At 31.0% G+C, this 16,638-nt stretch overlaps 1 protein-coding gene across 1 annotated transcript; it reads right to left on the bottom strand.

Moving 5' to 3' along the window:
* Positions 1 to 7,264: 7,264 nt before the first annotated feature.
* On the bottom strand, positions 7,265 to 11,766 carry LOC114733058 (serine carboxypeptidase-like 40). Its single transcript, XM_028920466.1, has 7 exons — positions 11,283 to 11,766; positions 10,836 to 10,943; positions 10,424 to 10,701; positions 9,482 to 9,766; positions 9,177 to 9,385; positions 8,727 to 8,832; positions 7,265 to 7,600 (listed from the first exon to the last, which is right to left on the bottom strand). Exons 1-7 carry the CDS (start codon positions 11,698 to 11,700, stop codon positions 7,436 to 7,438), a joined length of 1,569 nt encoding a protein of 522 aa, XP_028776299.1. The 5' UTR covers positions 11,701 to 11,766; the 3' UTR covers positions 7,265 to 7,435.
* Between the last annotated feature and the right edge of the window lie 4,872 nt (positions 11,767 to 16,638).

The following is a 16,638-nucleotide window of genomic DNA, read 5'->3' on the forward strand; positions in this document are numbered from 1 at the left end:
TTTTATGAGAAGTTTTGGTGCAAGCTCGCCAATCATGCATGTTCTGGCCATGTGACTGTTTCTTTTTAGAGAGCGAAATGATTGTCATTTATTTAATAAAACACATTAAAAGTTTGTAGAGAAAAAGGAAAACCAAAACCTTATTAATTAACAAAAGCATTAACTGCATTGAAGATTTTCAAAGTTAAGTTAAAGAAGGGAAGGCAGGTTTGACGAGACGAGTGATATAAATTAAATAAATACTCTATCTGTAGCTAACACAGTTATTTTATCTAAATAGTAAATAGTACCTAATTAAGTAATTAAACGTTAACAAAATTAAGAAATATATGTAATTTTATTGGTAAAATTAAAACTTTTCGTATGCTTCAGATTTTGGTGGAATTTTCAGTTATTCCTTTTAGTTCCCTGCATGACACATGGGATCTGTATTAGATATACCTAGCTAGATCCTATATATTAATATATAAATAAAATTTATACTAATTCGGACTCTTCACGGATCATGAATAACAAAAAAAAATATTATTCAGGGTTAGTGTATAAGAAAATAATTATATTGTAATTAATTATAGTTAGACTCTAATTTCAGTACAAGTTGGACTCTTCTGCTAATAATGCAGGAAGAAGAATAAGAGAGTGGGTGGGGGCCTCTCTCTCTTGATAGGGCATCTACAGGTGATGGGAGATAATTTGGATTTGATATCTTTTTTTGTTTTTTTTATGACAAAATTTTGTAAAAAAGGTTGAGTTTACCTATAATCCAAACAATCAAGGCTTTTGCTCCGAAGATGCTTGGAAGATGCCCCAAGGTCGCGACATGCTCCAAAGTTGAATCTACTCTCTTAGTTAGCATATCTAACCTTTTTGTCTGCTAAACCCATGTGAAACTCATATATATGTGTGTGTATTTTGATTGTTATTTGACAAATAAATAAGTAAAATTTTAAAAAAATACATCTAAAATTTCAAAATATCAAATAAGGAATGATTACAAAAATATATTGTCATTTACTTTTTAAATATTGTCAGTTATTAATAAAGTATAATGAATAAGACTGATTTAAAATTTTAAAATTCAAAAGCATTTTTTTGAATTCTTTTATAAATACTTTAATTCAAATGAAGTGCTAGAACTATAAATTCTTAAAGTTCATAATCCAAAAAGGCTGCTAAGAGATTTTTCTTTCATTTTTTTATATGATTTGTCTGTTTGCATATGGGGTCATGAACATCATGACAGTATGAAATGGGTTTGCATTCTTATCCATGCTCAATGCTTTATGACATAAGGAAAAATTAATGTGTAGTTTTCTTTTTTAAAAAAATTAGATTAATGAGTATTGACTACTCAAATTCAGATCTTTTTAATCAATAAAATTTTTAAATTAGATTTCTTTTAGTAATATTTCATAATAAAGATGATGAACAAGTAAAAAGGAAGAGATAGTTTTTTTTTTAATAGTCCTCCGGTCCTTAATATAAGACCCAATTGTTAAGTTTGTTTTGGTCCTAAATATAAGACCCATTTCTCATATTTATCAGTTTTATCAAAATTACTCCTATGGATGCTCTCTCAACCATAATCAAGTGGAAGAGGGAGAGGGGGTATTAAGAAAGATAATTATGGTGTTTTAGGAAAAATGTGTTACTTTTTTTATAATTAACTAACTTACCTAACTTCCTTAATCTAATCAAATTAGTTAAATGAGTCTTATATTAAGGACCGGAGGAGTATAATAGCTAGTGATATTACTGGCTAGTTTCAAAATCGCCAAAACTTTGATGATTATGATAATGACTTTTCATTTGGTTACCATTCATTATATCCCCATTAACATGACTGGCAATGAATAATACTTTAAAGAATTATCAGTGCAATAATTTCTAAATAAGATGAAATATATGGAGCAACATAATGATGACAGGAGGGGGAAAAGCAGAAAGGTTCATCCATTGGAAAATCATTGAAGGCACATGAAGTGATTCTCATTGGAGTTTCCCTATGCCTGCGCCACAAATCAACTTCATTTAATGGAAAAGAGTTTTTTTGCCACCAAAATTAAAGTATTACTTTTTGTGTGTTGTCTAAAACTATCATTATTAGTAGGACTATTTTAAAAAAATACTTAAATATAAGAGACAAAATGAATTGAGATATTATATTTAGAATAAAGTCAAAAGAGATATTATATTAAGAATTGAAAGTAGTATGGTTATATTTTCTTTTTCTTCAAAAAAATCAATTAAATAGGCCCACACATACAAACATGTTGTTATGATAAATCTGAGATCTCATTTAAAGATGGCAATTAACAGTATGATTGAAGCAACTTCTTGTTGATAAAAAATCATTATACTCCTCTGGTCCTTAATAATTCATATAGAACCTATTTAACTATTTTAATTATATTAAGAAAGTTAGATAATAATAATAGATATATCATATTTTTTCCAAAATACCCCGCCAAAACTTTTTTAAAGACCTGACATTTCCCAAAAAAAAAAAAAGGACTGGTCAACTTGCTTCTCAAACTAGTTCCAGTCCATCGTTGTCTTTCCTAGCTCACACACCTGCATTCTTAATATAAGAGCTAGATAACTAATTGAAATAAGTTATAAAAATTAATTAGGTTAGTTATTTATAATAAATAGGTGTTGTCTTTTTAAAAATATTTTGTTAATTAAGTATATAAGCTAAAATTACCATTATCATAAGGATTACCTTAAAAAAATAGATCAATATGAGAGCTAAAATGAAGTAGGGTATTATATTCAACACTAAAATAAAAGTTAAATGAACGCTTATATCACTACAAAAAAATTGACTTTCAGCGGCGACAAAAGTCGCCGCTGAAAGTATAAAAGTCGCCGCCGAAAGTTTTTTGCGGCGACAAGTCGCCGCTGAAAAGTCGTTGCCGTAGCAGCCGTGGCTGAAAACTTTCAGTGGCGACTAAAAAGGTCGTCGTTAAAAGATACTTTCAGCGGCGACTTTTAGAAGTTTCAGCAGCGATAAATGTCGCCGCCGAAAACACTTTCTGCGGCGACTTTTTTGTCGCCGCTGAAAGTAATGCCTAAGAAGAATTGGCTTTACCAATGCCACGTCATCACCGCCGGTGCCACATCATCGTCTCCGGCCGCCACGTCAGCACCGTCGACCTCCATGTCATCGCCATCGGCGGCCACGTCATCACCGCCGACCGCCACATCATCACTAGCCACCTCCACGTCATTGCCACGTCACTCCTCCTCGCCATGTCATCGTCTAAATATTTTCACCTTAAATGTGTCTTCTTCCAGGTTCGAACTCGTGACCGCCTCCCTTCGTGTCCAACCTTCTTGCCGCTGAGCCAGATTGAATTTGTTTATTAATATTGTAAAATAAAATATATATTATTATATTATACTTTCAGCGGCGACAAAAAAAGTCGCCGCTGAAGGTCTACTTTCGGCGGCGACAAAAAAAGTCGCCGCTGAAGGTCCATTTTCGGCAATTTGTTTATTAATATTGTAAAATAAAATATATATTATTATATTATACTTTCAGCGGCGACAAAAAAAGTCGCCGCTGAAAGTCCATTTTCGGCAATTTGTTTATTAATATTGTAAAATAAAATATATATTATTATATTATACTTTCAGCGGCGACAAAAAAAGTCGCCGCTGAAAGTCCACTTTTGGCGGCGACAAAAAAAGTCGCCACTGAAGGTCCATTTTCTGCAATTTGTTTATTAATATTGTAAAATAAAATATATATTATTATATTATACTTTCAGCGGCGACAAAAAATGTCGCCGCTGAAAGTCCACTTTTGGCGGCGACAAAAAAAGTCGCCGCTAAAAGTCCATTTTCGGCAATTTGTTTATTAATATTGTAAAATAAAATATATATTATTATATATACTTTCAGCGGCGACAAAAAAAGTCGCCGCGGAAAGTCCACTTTCGGCGGCGACAAAAAAAGTCGCCGCTGAAGGTCCACTTTCAGCGGCGACACTTTTGTCGCCGCTGAAAGTCTTGGTTTCAGCGGCGACTTTTTTTGTCGCCGCTGAAAGTCGTCGCCTAAAGTCTATTTTTTTGTAGTGTATTAAAGACAAGAGATAGTTGTTATCTTTGTTTTTGGGATTTACAAATTCACAAAGCCTACATAATTATATCTTAAAAAATGAGATTTTTAATGGATTCAAAGTGATTTTTTTTTACCATCATGAGATGATTTTTTTTGTCAGCGTCAATTTGATTGGGTAAAATATAAATAGAAGGTTATGCTTTTCTAGCTGCGACAAAAATAGACAATAAGATTAATATTTTATTGTGCTATTCTTGGAGGTAAAAAAATCCAATCACTTGGAATGAGTATTTGCATTAAAATTTTTAAAAAAAATGTTTTAAATTATTTTATTAAAAATATTAAACAGCAGAATTGATGTATGTGTGGAATTAATGAGTAGTGAGTATTACTCACTGTATAAAATATATAGGCGTATTATTAAATTAATGCCATTGTATTTAATTATTTTTTAAAAAGCATTAATAGAAGCAATTTGAAAAAAAAACTGATAAATATGAAAAATATATCCTATATTTAGGGTTAAGATCAACCTTCTAAACGGATTCTATATTAAGGACCAATGGAGTATTTTATTATTGATAACATTGATATAAATGTTTTTTATTATTTTTTAATTTTTAATTACTGATATAAAAACGTTTTATATAAAAAAAAACCTTTTTAATTCCCTTGTTTTATATTATTTGCACCAACTAGTGCCTAATTCTCTCTCTCTCTCTTCACTTTTTTTCCCTATTAGTTACATGATTAAATCGTTTCATAATTTTTTTTTATAACAGAAAAGAAAATTCTTGATTTCTGTTTTTTACTAGAATTTAAGGTGAAATTATGTAGGGCGTTAAGTTAACTTTTAGCATTTTTAAAACACTGAAAAGATCAAATCCTAACAATTTTCTCAGGTAAAATTTTTGACTTAATATAAATTTTGAATTTTTGGCAATGGAGTTGAAATTACTGTTATCCTTAAAAATCAACTTTGACAAATGAAAAGGGAGGGAAAAAGTGAAAAGAAAATAGAGGGAAGGGAAAAAGAAATTTGGGTTTAGGTTTAATCGAAAAGTCTGTATGAACATAGCCTTGATCTAGAAGAGAGTTTGAAGTGGAAGACATGGTTGATAAGCAGTAATTTATAAATATTTTTATAAATATGTTTTTGAGTCATAAAACTTACCTTGACCCTAATGAGTTTTTAAAAGGAATAATGATAGTTAGGTCCTAAAAAATTAATTTAATAACAGTTACATCGGAAAAAAATTCTTTAAAAACATGAGTTGTAAATATAAATTCAAATAATTGCAAGTTTAGTCATTTGTAACCCTCAATTTGTAATTATTTGAATTAATATTTGCAATTTATGATTCAAATATTTTATCGCACATGCCTAATTACGGTTCTCCCCTTCTAAAATCCAACTCACAACAAAAAAAAAGAAAAAAAAAGAAAAATGTAGAAGCAAGAGAAAGATGACATGGCAGCCACATCATCAGACTTGTGTTGCTGAGATAGGTTAAGAATGCCACATATACACTTATTTACTGTCAAATCAATAACTAATATTTCCTTCTCCAGTCATTAATACAAGAACTAGATATTTAATTTGAAAAAAATAAAAAAATTAGTTTAAGTCAGTTGATTATAACAAAGGTGTATTGAACTCCCTATACCGCCATCTTTAATCATTTATATTAAAACTCTTATGTTTAAAATCAAATTTAATTTCTAACTATCTTTTATATTAAGAATTGAAAAACATATTTATAAAATCCAAAACAAAGAATCATATGGAAGAATTGGTTTCCGAAAGTGAAAAAGAGAAAAGAAGGTTTATGATTTGAAGCGCTATGCTAATGAGATCCACCAATAAAATGGACCCTACTTTAGGAATGGACCAATTAGTCAAAAGTTGCATGTTCAGAAGACAGAGTGGCGTGTACCCAAAAAAACAAAAAAACAAAAGAAAGCTTGTCAATTGGAATTTTCCAAAATTGATATAACAATAAAAATATTTTTTTTGGGCAACTAGACATCTCAAATAATTTAGAGAAAAAAAATACCGTGAACGGTCTGCTTTCTCATCCAATGACAAAACATTTGATATTATTTTTACAAAATCATGTGTAGAATGGTTCTCAATGAAATTGAAAAAACTAAATATTAAATAATGGTAAAATTTTCCTTAAAATGTATATTATCAGTGTCGAAATTATATTTCAAATTAATTTATATTTTATGTGCTATTTATTCTAATTTATTTTATTTTCCATGAAAACGTCGGACTTTAAAAATTTGTCAAATTAAGAAAATTAAATCAAATAATTTTATATTTCAATTTTTTAAAATCATTTTATTGAAAATCTAATTAAAGAATGATAGTAAAAACATGACCAACGTCATAGAAAAATGACGATTGGGACTGTGAAATACAATACAAAGTATTAACATGGGCTTTTGTTGGCCCACTAAATTGTTGGGCCTCATTTTTACTTCAGTCAATTAACCACGATATTTCTGTCATCCATGGGCTTACCTGGACTCTTGTTTCTGTGAATGGGTTTCGTCTCAGTACTTTTAAGCTGTGAGGTGTGTACTAATTTTATTAACATTTTGATTCAAATTTTCATCAAGAGAAGTACCCACATTAACTATCAGATAGTAATCTAAATAGAATTGTCTCTAACAGGAGGATACTTGTACTTAGCCAAAATTTAACCTCTTGAGACTTCTTCACTTGTATAAATTTTTGTTGACAGAAAAGGGCCTGATCTTGTTGTATTATTCCTTTTCTCAGACTCTCCGGTCCAATAGTTGTTGTTTACTTTTAATTGAAAAATGCTCTTTATTTGATAAAATGTACAGATATTCGAGAATAATCCAATAATATTTGTAAAGTATTCTCTAAAATAAGAGCAAAGCATGCCACTCGCATCTCTTTCCTCTTTATTTAACTGATGTAGTAGATGTTCAAAATTTATTGATAGTATGTGTGTAAAAAAAATGGAATCTTCCCAAAAAGAGTACAAAAAGATTTTTTTAAAAAATTCAATAAATTTATTCAGTGAAACTTTTTGGTTAACAATTTATCCTAAAAAAAATTGCTTATAAAATAAAATGGTATTGTGATTCATATAACCAACTCACGTAATATGATAAGATTTATTGTTGTTATTTTTATTGATAAGGTGACCAATTAGAATTGAAAATGCGAAGCTTTTCTTTAACATAACCAAAGAGAAGGCATGGCGTTTAGACTCCCAACATTGTGAATTGACAATAATCTTAAAGTAATGAAGGAGGCTTAACAACACAATGCACTCTTATTCTCATGATAATTGAAATCATCTTGTTTAGAACAAGTTATGGGAAATCAGGTATGTGGGGAGGTAGTGGAATTAGGAAGAGTGATGCCTTTTATGAAGTGATTGACCAAAGAAAGGGCTCTTCCTGGCTGGTAGCTTGGCACTTCATGCCCTGCTCCTCTCACCGTTGCAAATGTCAAGCCTCCCTTATAAGTCTCTGTGTACCCTCCTACCTGTAAATCACCACACATTATTAATCAAACCCATTAAAAAAAATTAGTCCTGTTGTCCTATTTATAAGGTATTTTCAATATATTTCACACAAACCAAAGAAAACCCTAAGCTACATTAACTCTTCATTAAAATATAGTAATTTTTCAACTTTACTCCTATTTAATATATACTCCTTTAAAAAAAAAAAACATCTGCACTATAACAAATAAAGGACAATATGGTACATTTATGATAAAAATTTATGAAGTGACTTATAAATAAGATTAAAAAAAAATCTTCTCTCTCTACCCTATAAATAGGACCAGAAGAGTATATATGGTTCTTAATACAAAAATCAGTTGACTTATTTGAGTAGATTAGAAAAATTAATTAAGTTAGTTATTTATAATAAATAGGTGTTGTCTTCCATAAAATATACTTGCTAATCATGTGTATTAGTTAGAACCATTATTTGATAAAACAATTTAACATGTGCAGTTACTACAAGGATTATTTTGGGAAAAAATAGATAAATATGATAAACAAAGCAAATTAGAATTTAAGATCAAATTAAATGTCAAACTAGTTTTTGCATTATAAGGACCGGAGGAAGTACTAAGATACTGAAAATAAATTGGTCATTGAATCTTTGATGATTCATGGTTGAATTAGACAGTTGGATCTCATTTTGCATATACTGGTATGTACTACCTCCTGTCCTAATTATAAGATCCTGTTTGTAGACTACAAATGAGGTCTTATAATTAGAATCAGAGGTAGTACTAATCATTATATCTTTGTTATTATTTGACAAAAATATTTTATTCCAAAGTATTGTGAATTTTAAAATTATATAGTATAATTGAAAAAACTTTAACAGGCATATTATTCGCGAGCCCACTTGTTGTTTTATGCCTGGGGTAACACAAGGCGTGCTATTATCATCAAGGAATCCCGTTATTGTTATTATTCTAAATAACCATAAACATTGAAAGTTTAAATTGTATGGTGAAATATTTTTGAGTGAAAGTGTTCTTTGTTTTGACAATTTTGAGAATAATATTAAAAATTAGATTTGTTCAGCATAACATTTATGTATATTTAAAATTGTGTAATTAATATTATAAATGCATTACATATCATTACCTCTCCATTGACGAACCAAGGGCGCCACATAGTCTTAAGAGTGAGATTTAACTTCTCAATGGAATACTTTGTTGAAGTAACTGGCACCATTCCATCAAAATCACCACTGCATACATATTTTCCGCACATTTCGTTAGAATTTAAAATACACATAACTAGATGGGCTCTACACATTCGCACGTTTAAATGAGCCATATCATTTTTAATTTGCAATTAACAAATTAAATAGGACCATGACTTCTTCTTCTTTTTGACATTTTAGTTATTTATTTATTTTTTGAACAATGCATGATTTATATCATGTCCCTGGACTTGGCATGAAATTTTGATAGATAGGGAGTGCTATTTGCTATTTATAAGATGTAAAAATAATTATATTAAATCTGAACCATCCAATTTTGATCTAAACGATCATGATTTCAAGCTAAATTCGAGTTGGATAGTGAATACCTGAAGATCCAAACGCGAAGGCTGTGGTTGAGAAATTCTCTTAAAAGAGGAAGCACAGTGGAAGGGCTATCATTCCACTTGGTGATGACATCGCTACAAAGTCCCCAGTCATGAGTCAACTTTGTGACATTGGCATGTAATGCCTCTTGCACCTCAACCCGGTTCATATATGCATCCACATAATAATCAATACACGGGTCTGCCACTTTCTGGACAAACACATTCACAAACTTCACCATAAATTTCATTTCATTCTCAGATAAGTCCTTTTAGGAACTAACAAGGAAGTGAAATATATAACTCACAGAAGGAGGCTTAGGTAGGGAAGTGAGATTAGAGTCCTGGCATTGAGGAGCATAGATGTTGTATATATTGATGGAATCAGTGTCTTGCTCTATTTCGTTTGACGCTGCTTTACATTCATTGTTTTTATCATCATCATCAGTTGATGATGATGATGATGCAACCTCTGAGAAATCACATAATTTGCTAACAGCATGCGCTGCTATGTCGGATATTATGGCATGGCTTGCTAGGAAATCCCATCTTCCTCTATTGTCTGTATCATCATTTATCACTGCATTCCCTATCTGCAGAAACACATAGATTACCATAATGTTCATATTATTGTTCCTTCATACTACCTCTCTCATCCTTAATATAGAAGCTAATTTGATATTTAATTTGGTCCTAAATATAAGACTCAAATTAATTTTGTTTATCATACTTATCCATTCTTTTTAAAGTAATCCTTGTACTAATTGTCCATGTTAAGGTTTGCATCAAATAGTAGTTCTAACTAATACATAAAATTAACAAGGGTATTATAGGGAAGATAACACCTACTATCTCCAGTCTTTAATATAAGAGCTAGTTTAACTTTTAATTTAATCTTAAATATAAGATCCTAATCTACTTTGTTTCTCATATTTATTTATTTTTTCAAAATAATCTTTGTAATAAATGCATACATTAAAGGTTCTATCAAATGGTAATTCTAGCTAACACACATAATTAGTAAGGGTATTTTAGGAAAGACAACACCTATTTATAATAAATAACTAACTTAACTAATTTTTTTAATTTACTTAAATTTGTTAACTAGCTCTTATATTAAAGATCAGAGGTAGTATTACAAATAACTAATTTAATAAACTTTTTTAATTTACTCAAATTAGTCAATTAGTTTTTATATTAAGAAAACGGGGTAGTATAACTTATCTTAGAAGATGATGAGAGGAACTCACCAGGATGCCTCTGAGGTTGATGAGGAAGGAGGAGTGAGGGTGGTTGTTGTGGTGGAGAATGGTGTGAGCAAGCTGAGGAACATAATGGCCGGCATAGCTCTCCCCAGCAATGTAGAAATCAGAATTCTTGTACTCTCCAAACCTCTCCAACCAGTTCCTTAAAAACACGTAGTTGTCTGTAGCAGTCCTTCTGTCCCCATTACTGTCGTAATCTGATGTCTTATTTGAATATGAAAATCCCACTCCAGCTGGTGATTCTAAGAATAATACATTTGCAGCTGCAACACCAATCCCATACATACATACATATGTGTGTGTGTGTATATGAATTATTATATATATACACTTCAATGACATTCAACATACCAAATTAATCTATGATAATATTTATTAAAAATGTGAAGAGAGGTACCATAGTTCCATGAATATTTGTTTGTTTGAAGTGTTTTGCCATCACTGTTTACTCGGAATGGTCCTAACTCTTGCATTGCTCCGTACCCTAGAGATGAGCATCCAGGACCTGCATGTAAATACACCAATGGATCAGATTATATTATGAATGAAAAACTTTTGAATTCTAACTTTCTATTGTCATGTCATATATAAGAACAAAAACCAACACTACTGATAACAAGAAAAGAGATCAAACGATATATAGATATCATATAATTAATTAACCAGACCATATTGGACAAAGGAGTATTGATCAGTGATGAGACGTGTGTGGCTTCTAATGAAGGGTTTTACACATCATCAAGTTATCCTTCTAATCTCTCTCAAGTTAATCGTAAGAAGTGCATGATGAGTCTAAGAAAATCTGATTTAGTTAAGCAAATAAATGTTTTATTATATTACATACCTCCATTGAGCCAGAGAAGAAGTGGCAGTTTGTGCCTATGAGATGGTTGAGCTTCAACAAAATAATAATAAAAAGCTCTTCCTGCAATCTTATCCACAGTGACATACCCTCCATACTGAGAGATACTCACATCTTCAGGCTGCCCTGGAAGTTTCTGAATCCTATCTTTCTCTTTCAATCCTTCTTGGTGATAATAGTAACGAGACTTATTATCATCAGAGTCTCCAAACACAGCCTCATCTACTTCCAAGATTGTGTTTCTACTTCTGTCAATGGAACCTCCTACCTTGAACTTGGCCTTGTTCAGATTCCTGAGAGCTTGTTCTTGCTTTCTGCTTCCATGGATCTCATCCACAAAGAGTAGTAGTGTTGATAGAAGGAAAAGGACCCACCAAGTTTCTTTGCCCATTATTGCCATTGCGTTGTATTAGTATTCAAAAAGCTATAAGAGAAAGAGAAAGAGAGAGGAAGAGAGTGAAGGATGATGAGATATGGGATGGGATAGCTAGCTAGCTGCATGTGAATATTTATAATGAAATTAGAAGAGGAGATAACATTTGTGGCAGAGAAGAGTGGCAACAAGCAAACGATTGATTTTACATTTTGGACTATCTATCCGTTTGTCTCCACTTTGATTAGAAAATTAATAATTAATATTACAACCTTCTTATTAAGCTATTAATTCTAATGACAGACATTCAATTATTGAAATATGTCAGGCCAAAAAAAATTTATTGAAATATGAAGACCGACATGGACACAACTACAATTTTCTTCTCAAGTTGTTTGCATTAAATTTGGCTGTAAATTATTTTCGATGTAAATTTGTCCAAAAGTTTAAGATCACGATAATTTTGTCTTCTATCATTAAAACTTTTATCGTCAAATGTCCCTAATGGTCAACATTAATTTTTTACTATAGGGGACAAAATTGCCACAATTCTAGACTTTTAGAGTAAAATTTACACCCAAATTTTTTTTGAATGCCTAACACTTATGAGTAAAAACTTATAGGACAAATTTGCAACCCTGTGCAATTCCAATAATCTCGTTTACAACTAGTAGAATTATTTTGAACTTATTAAACTGCTAAAATTACATATAATTAGTTGTGAATTTCGGATGGAATATTTATGAAAATCAAGTTAGTTACCCACTGAGGAATGAGGTTGAAAAACCACTAAAAGAAAAGCCTAATCTCAACTGTAAGATTTCAGTGGTTTTATTTGCAACTTGGGATCAATCCCAATATATTCCACAACAATTTGCAGGAGGGCTCCAAAGTTTTTATATTTTGTTTTATTAGTGATGGGAGAAAAATCAGGGAAGAAAGAAAGAAACAAAAAAGAAAAGGCCAAAAATCAATGGCAACAGAAGATAACACCACCAGCATGCTATTGTAGCTTTTATAATTTTATAATGCTCACGAAGATAATGATGTGATGTCATAGAAGACCCGTAACCTCCCATGTATTTATTTTAATATAATGCAAGTAAAAATTAATCTTTATGAAGTTCAATTTCTCAAGGGTTCTAAAATAATTTTGATTTGTCAATTTAATTACCGTCCCAGTGTTTCAAATCGAATCTTTATCAAGTTATTATCTCCTCTACTCCTTAATATAAAAGCTAATCAATTAATTTGAAGAAATAAAAAACTAATTACATTAATTATTTATAATAAATAGGTGTCGTCTTTCCTAAAAGATCCTCGTTAATTAAATATATTAATTAGAACTAATATTATTACAAGAGGACTATCTTAGAAAAAATAGATAACTATGAGAAACAAAAGTGGATTGAGATCTTATAATTAAAATCAAAATAAAAGTCAAATAAGTTTTTATATTAAAGAGTGGAGATGATAACTACAAATATAAAATAATATTGGCTATGATGGCCTACGAAAAAATTTTGTGGATATTATTATGACGTGATCAGGGTATATGTGCCAACTTTTTTGGCCAAATATATATATATGTGCCAAATTGAATGCTACTTTTTTGAGCGACTCGAAAAGTTGGTTGGTTGAATTAATTTATTTTAAATAATTTTAAGACATATGAGAGGAACTAAACCTTTTTTTTTAAGTAATTACGAGAATTTGTCATAGGTATAACGTATGGAAATTTATTTACACCAACTCGATTTTTTGTTGACCAATAATTTTTTTTGTTAAAACATAAGCATCCTCTTGTTAGAGTAATTCTATTCAAGACATTATTGAGTATTAAATATGAACACCTCTCCTGATAAGAATTTGAATCTTAGCTCCCCATTATACAAGGGACTAACATGGCCAACCCTCATTGGTGATGTTGACCAACAATATTATCGTTTCTTTAGATTCCAAAAGTTGCATGATCATTTCTTCCCTGTTTTGGGCCAATAATTATCCCTGTGGAATTATAAAACGTTGGGTCAACAATGATAAAAGTTTCATGTACGTCCAAAACCAAAAAATAATAAAGTGCCTCCCGCGCGTGCGCACGCACACAAAGTCAAAAAGGTGAAAACAAAGAGGCTTTTTGACCGGAATATGTATATAAGCCATAGCGACGAGCTTGTAAAAGGGAGAGAAATTAATGAAGAATTAGGTAGGCTTTGTTGAATTGAAATGTTAGGATGTAATGCAATTCACGAATGAAATACAAACCATGTTTCATTTTCAGAAAAGAGTGTAGTGGGATATACTAATTATTGCTACTTGGTTTGATCCCATGCGCCCATTGGAACGGAATATTTTTTGTGTAACAACTCAGTCACCACCTTAGAAAATGCCATCAATTTTTTGTTTTATCTTTCCTTTTGTTTTCTTATACAATCTTTGTTTAGAAGGAAAATCAATACTTTTAGCTCAAAGATATTACGTTGAAAGTTCTATAAATTTAAGTGAAAACATCTTAGGAAAAATGACAATAAAATACTACTTGAATTCCAAAAACACAAATAAGGCACCTGAATAAGCAAAATGACAAATAGGGCACTGGGTACCAATCTGGAATTCATATTTTCGGCCAAAAGACCAAAATGCCTTGATGAAATGCGGGAAGACCGACGCTGAAAGTGAGAGAAAGGAGAGAGGAAGACCAACGCAGTGAGAGAAAGGAGAGAGGAAGACCAACGCTGATGAAATGCGGGAAGAAGGAAAGAAGAATGTTGGAAATGCTATTATCTTACTCCTTCGCATCACCATTCTGTAGAGATTGTTGATTTGGTGGGTTTTGGTTGTGGGAAAGAGGATTTGTAATGAGAGAGGGAGTGAACCTGTGGGAAAGATGAAGCGGAAATCAGAAAACAATGACAAGCAATTACGTAACGTAACTGCTGTCATATGCCTGCTGGTTTTTGGTAAATCCCATTACGTGAATGGTAAATTTTACTATACATGTAGTTAATTATGAATTTTACAAAATACATATTGTGATTTACAACTTTTGTAGTGAAAGTGACTACTTTGTTAATGGGTTTTGCAACCTGTTTTCAGGAGATAAACAACTTGTTTGTAAAAACTAATAAAATTTCACGCTAAATTTGACAAAACGTATAGTGGGATTTACAACTTCCGTAGTAAAAATGACCACTTATTCAATGGGTTTTGTAACTTGTTTTAAGGGGATGGGCAGCTTGTTTCTAAAAACTAATAAAATTTTATACTAAATTTGACAAAACACGTAGTGAGATTTACAACTTTCGTAGTGAAAATGATCACTTCTTCAATGGGTTTTGTAACATGTTTTCAAGGGATTGGCAACTTGTTTCTAAAAACCAATAAAATTCCATGCTGAATTTTACAAAACATAGAGTGATATTTACAACTTTTGTAGTGAAAATTACCACTTCTTAAATGAGTTTTGCAACCTCTTTTCAGGGGATGAGCAACTTGTTTCTAAAAATCAATAAAATTTCACGCTGAATTTTACAAAACACATAGTGATATTTACAACTTTTATAGTGAAAATGACCACTTCTTAAATGGCTTTTGCAACCAGTTTTCAGGGGATGGGCAACTTGTTTCTAAAAACCAATAAAATTTCACGTTGAATTTTACAAAACATATATTGGGATTTACAACTTTTGTAGTAAAAGTGACCACTTTGTTAATAGGTTTGCAACATATTTTTGGAGGATGAGTAACTTACTTTTCACCACCAATAAAATTTCACACTGAATTTTACAAAACACATAATGTGATTCACAACTTTTATAGTAAAAGTGACTACTTCTTCAATGGGTTTTGTAAACCTGTTTTCACCAGAAAGGCAACTTATAAGCATAAATAAATCATTCAGTGAACGTGCACCTGAAGTACGTCACAATAAATATTGAACTATTAACTTTCATAATTAACTACATGTATAGTAAAATTTACCATTCACGTAATGGGATTTACCAAAAACCAGCAGGCATATAACAGCAGTTACGTTACGTAATTGCTTGCCATTATTTTCTGATTTTTGCTTCATCTTTCCCACAGGTTCACTCCCTCTCTCACTACAAATCCTCTTTCCCACAACCAAAACCCACCAAATCAACAATCTCTACAGAATGGTGATGCGAAGGAGTAAGATAATAGCATTTCCAACATTCTTCTTTCTTTCTTCCCGCATTTCATCAGCATCGGTCTTCCTCTCTCCTTTCTCTCACTGCGTTGGTCTTCCTCTCTCCTTTCTCTCACTTTCAGCGTCGGTCTTTCCGCATTTCATCAGGGCATTTTGGTCTTTTGGCCGAAAATATGAATTCCAGATTGGTACCCAGTGCCCTATTTGTCATTTTGCTTATTCAGGTGTCCTTATTTGTCTTTTTGGAATTCAAGTGGTATTTTATTGTCATTTTCCCAACATCTTAATATGAAAACTTGCAAAACAAATATTAATTTTTTTTTACATATTTTTATTTTTTTGAATTTTTATTTTAATATAAATATCATTTTTGTTTCAATTTTTTATACTATTGTCATTGAGAGATTGTGAACAAATTCTTTCAAAGACGGCTGCTTTAGTGCTTTTTGAGTAAATGGAAATAACTTAATTATTATTCAAAAAGAAGCCACTGTTATTGACTAATCAAGTGACAGTCCATATCACTGTAAAGCAAAGCAGACAAAAGTCTACAAATAAATTTAGATGTGATGGAAGATGATCAAGTTCACTATTTTAGAAACTGGAGGACAATAGATAAGAAAGAAAATATTTGAATAAGGGGGGAAAATTAACATTTTAATAAGATATTGAATAGTTTGAATTGAATCATGATTCACTACATTGCGAATAACTAACTTTTTTTACTAGATTCAATTCTAAAAAGTATTTTTTTTATTTGCTAGGTACATGTATCTTCTTATTGAACGTAATAT

This window comes from Neltuma alba, unplaced genomic scaffold (genome assembly GCF_004799145.2).
Source record: "Neltuma alba isolate B1F8T4 unplaced genomic scaffold, ASM479914v2 tig00012964_pilon, whole genome shotgun sequence".
NCBI lineage: Eukaryota > Viridiplantae > Streptophyta > Magnoliopsida > Fabales > Fabaceae > Neltuma > Neltuma alba.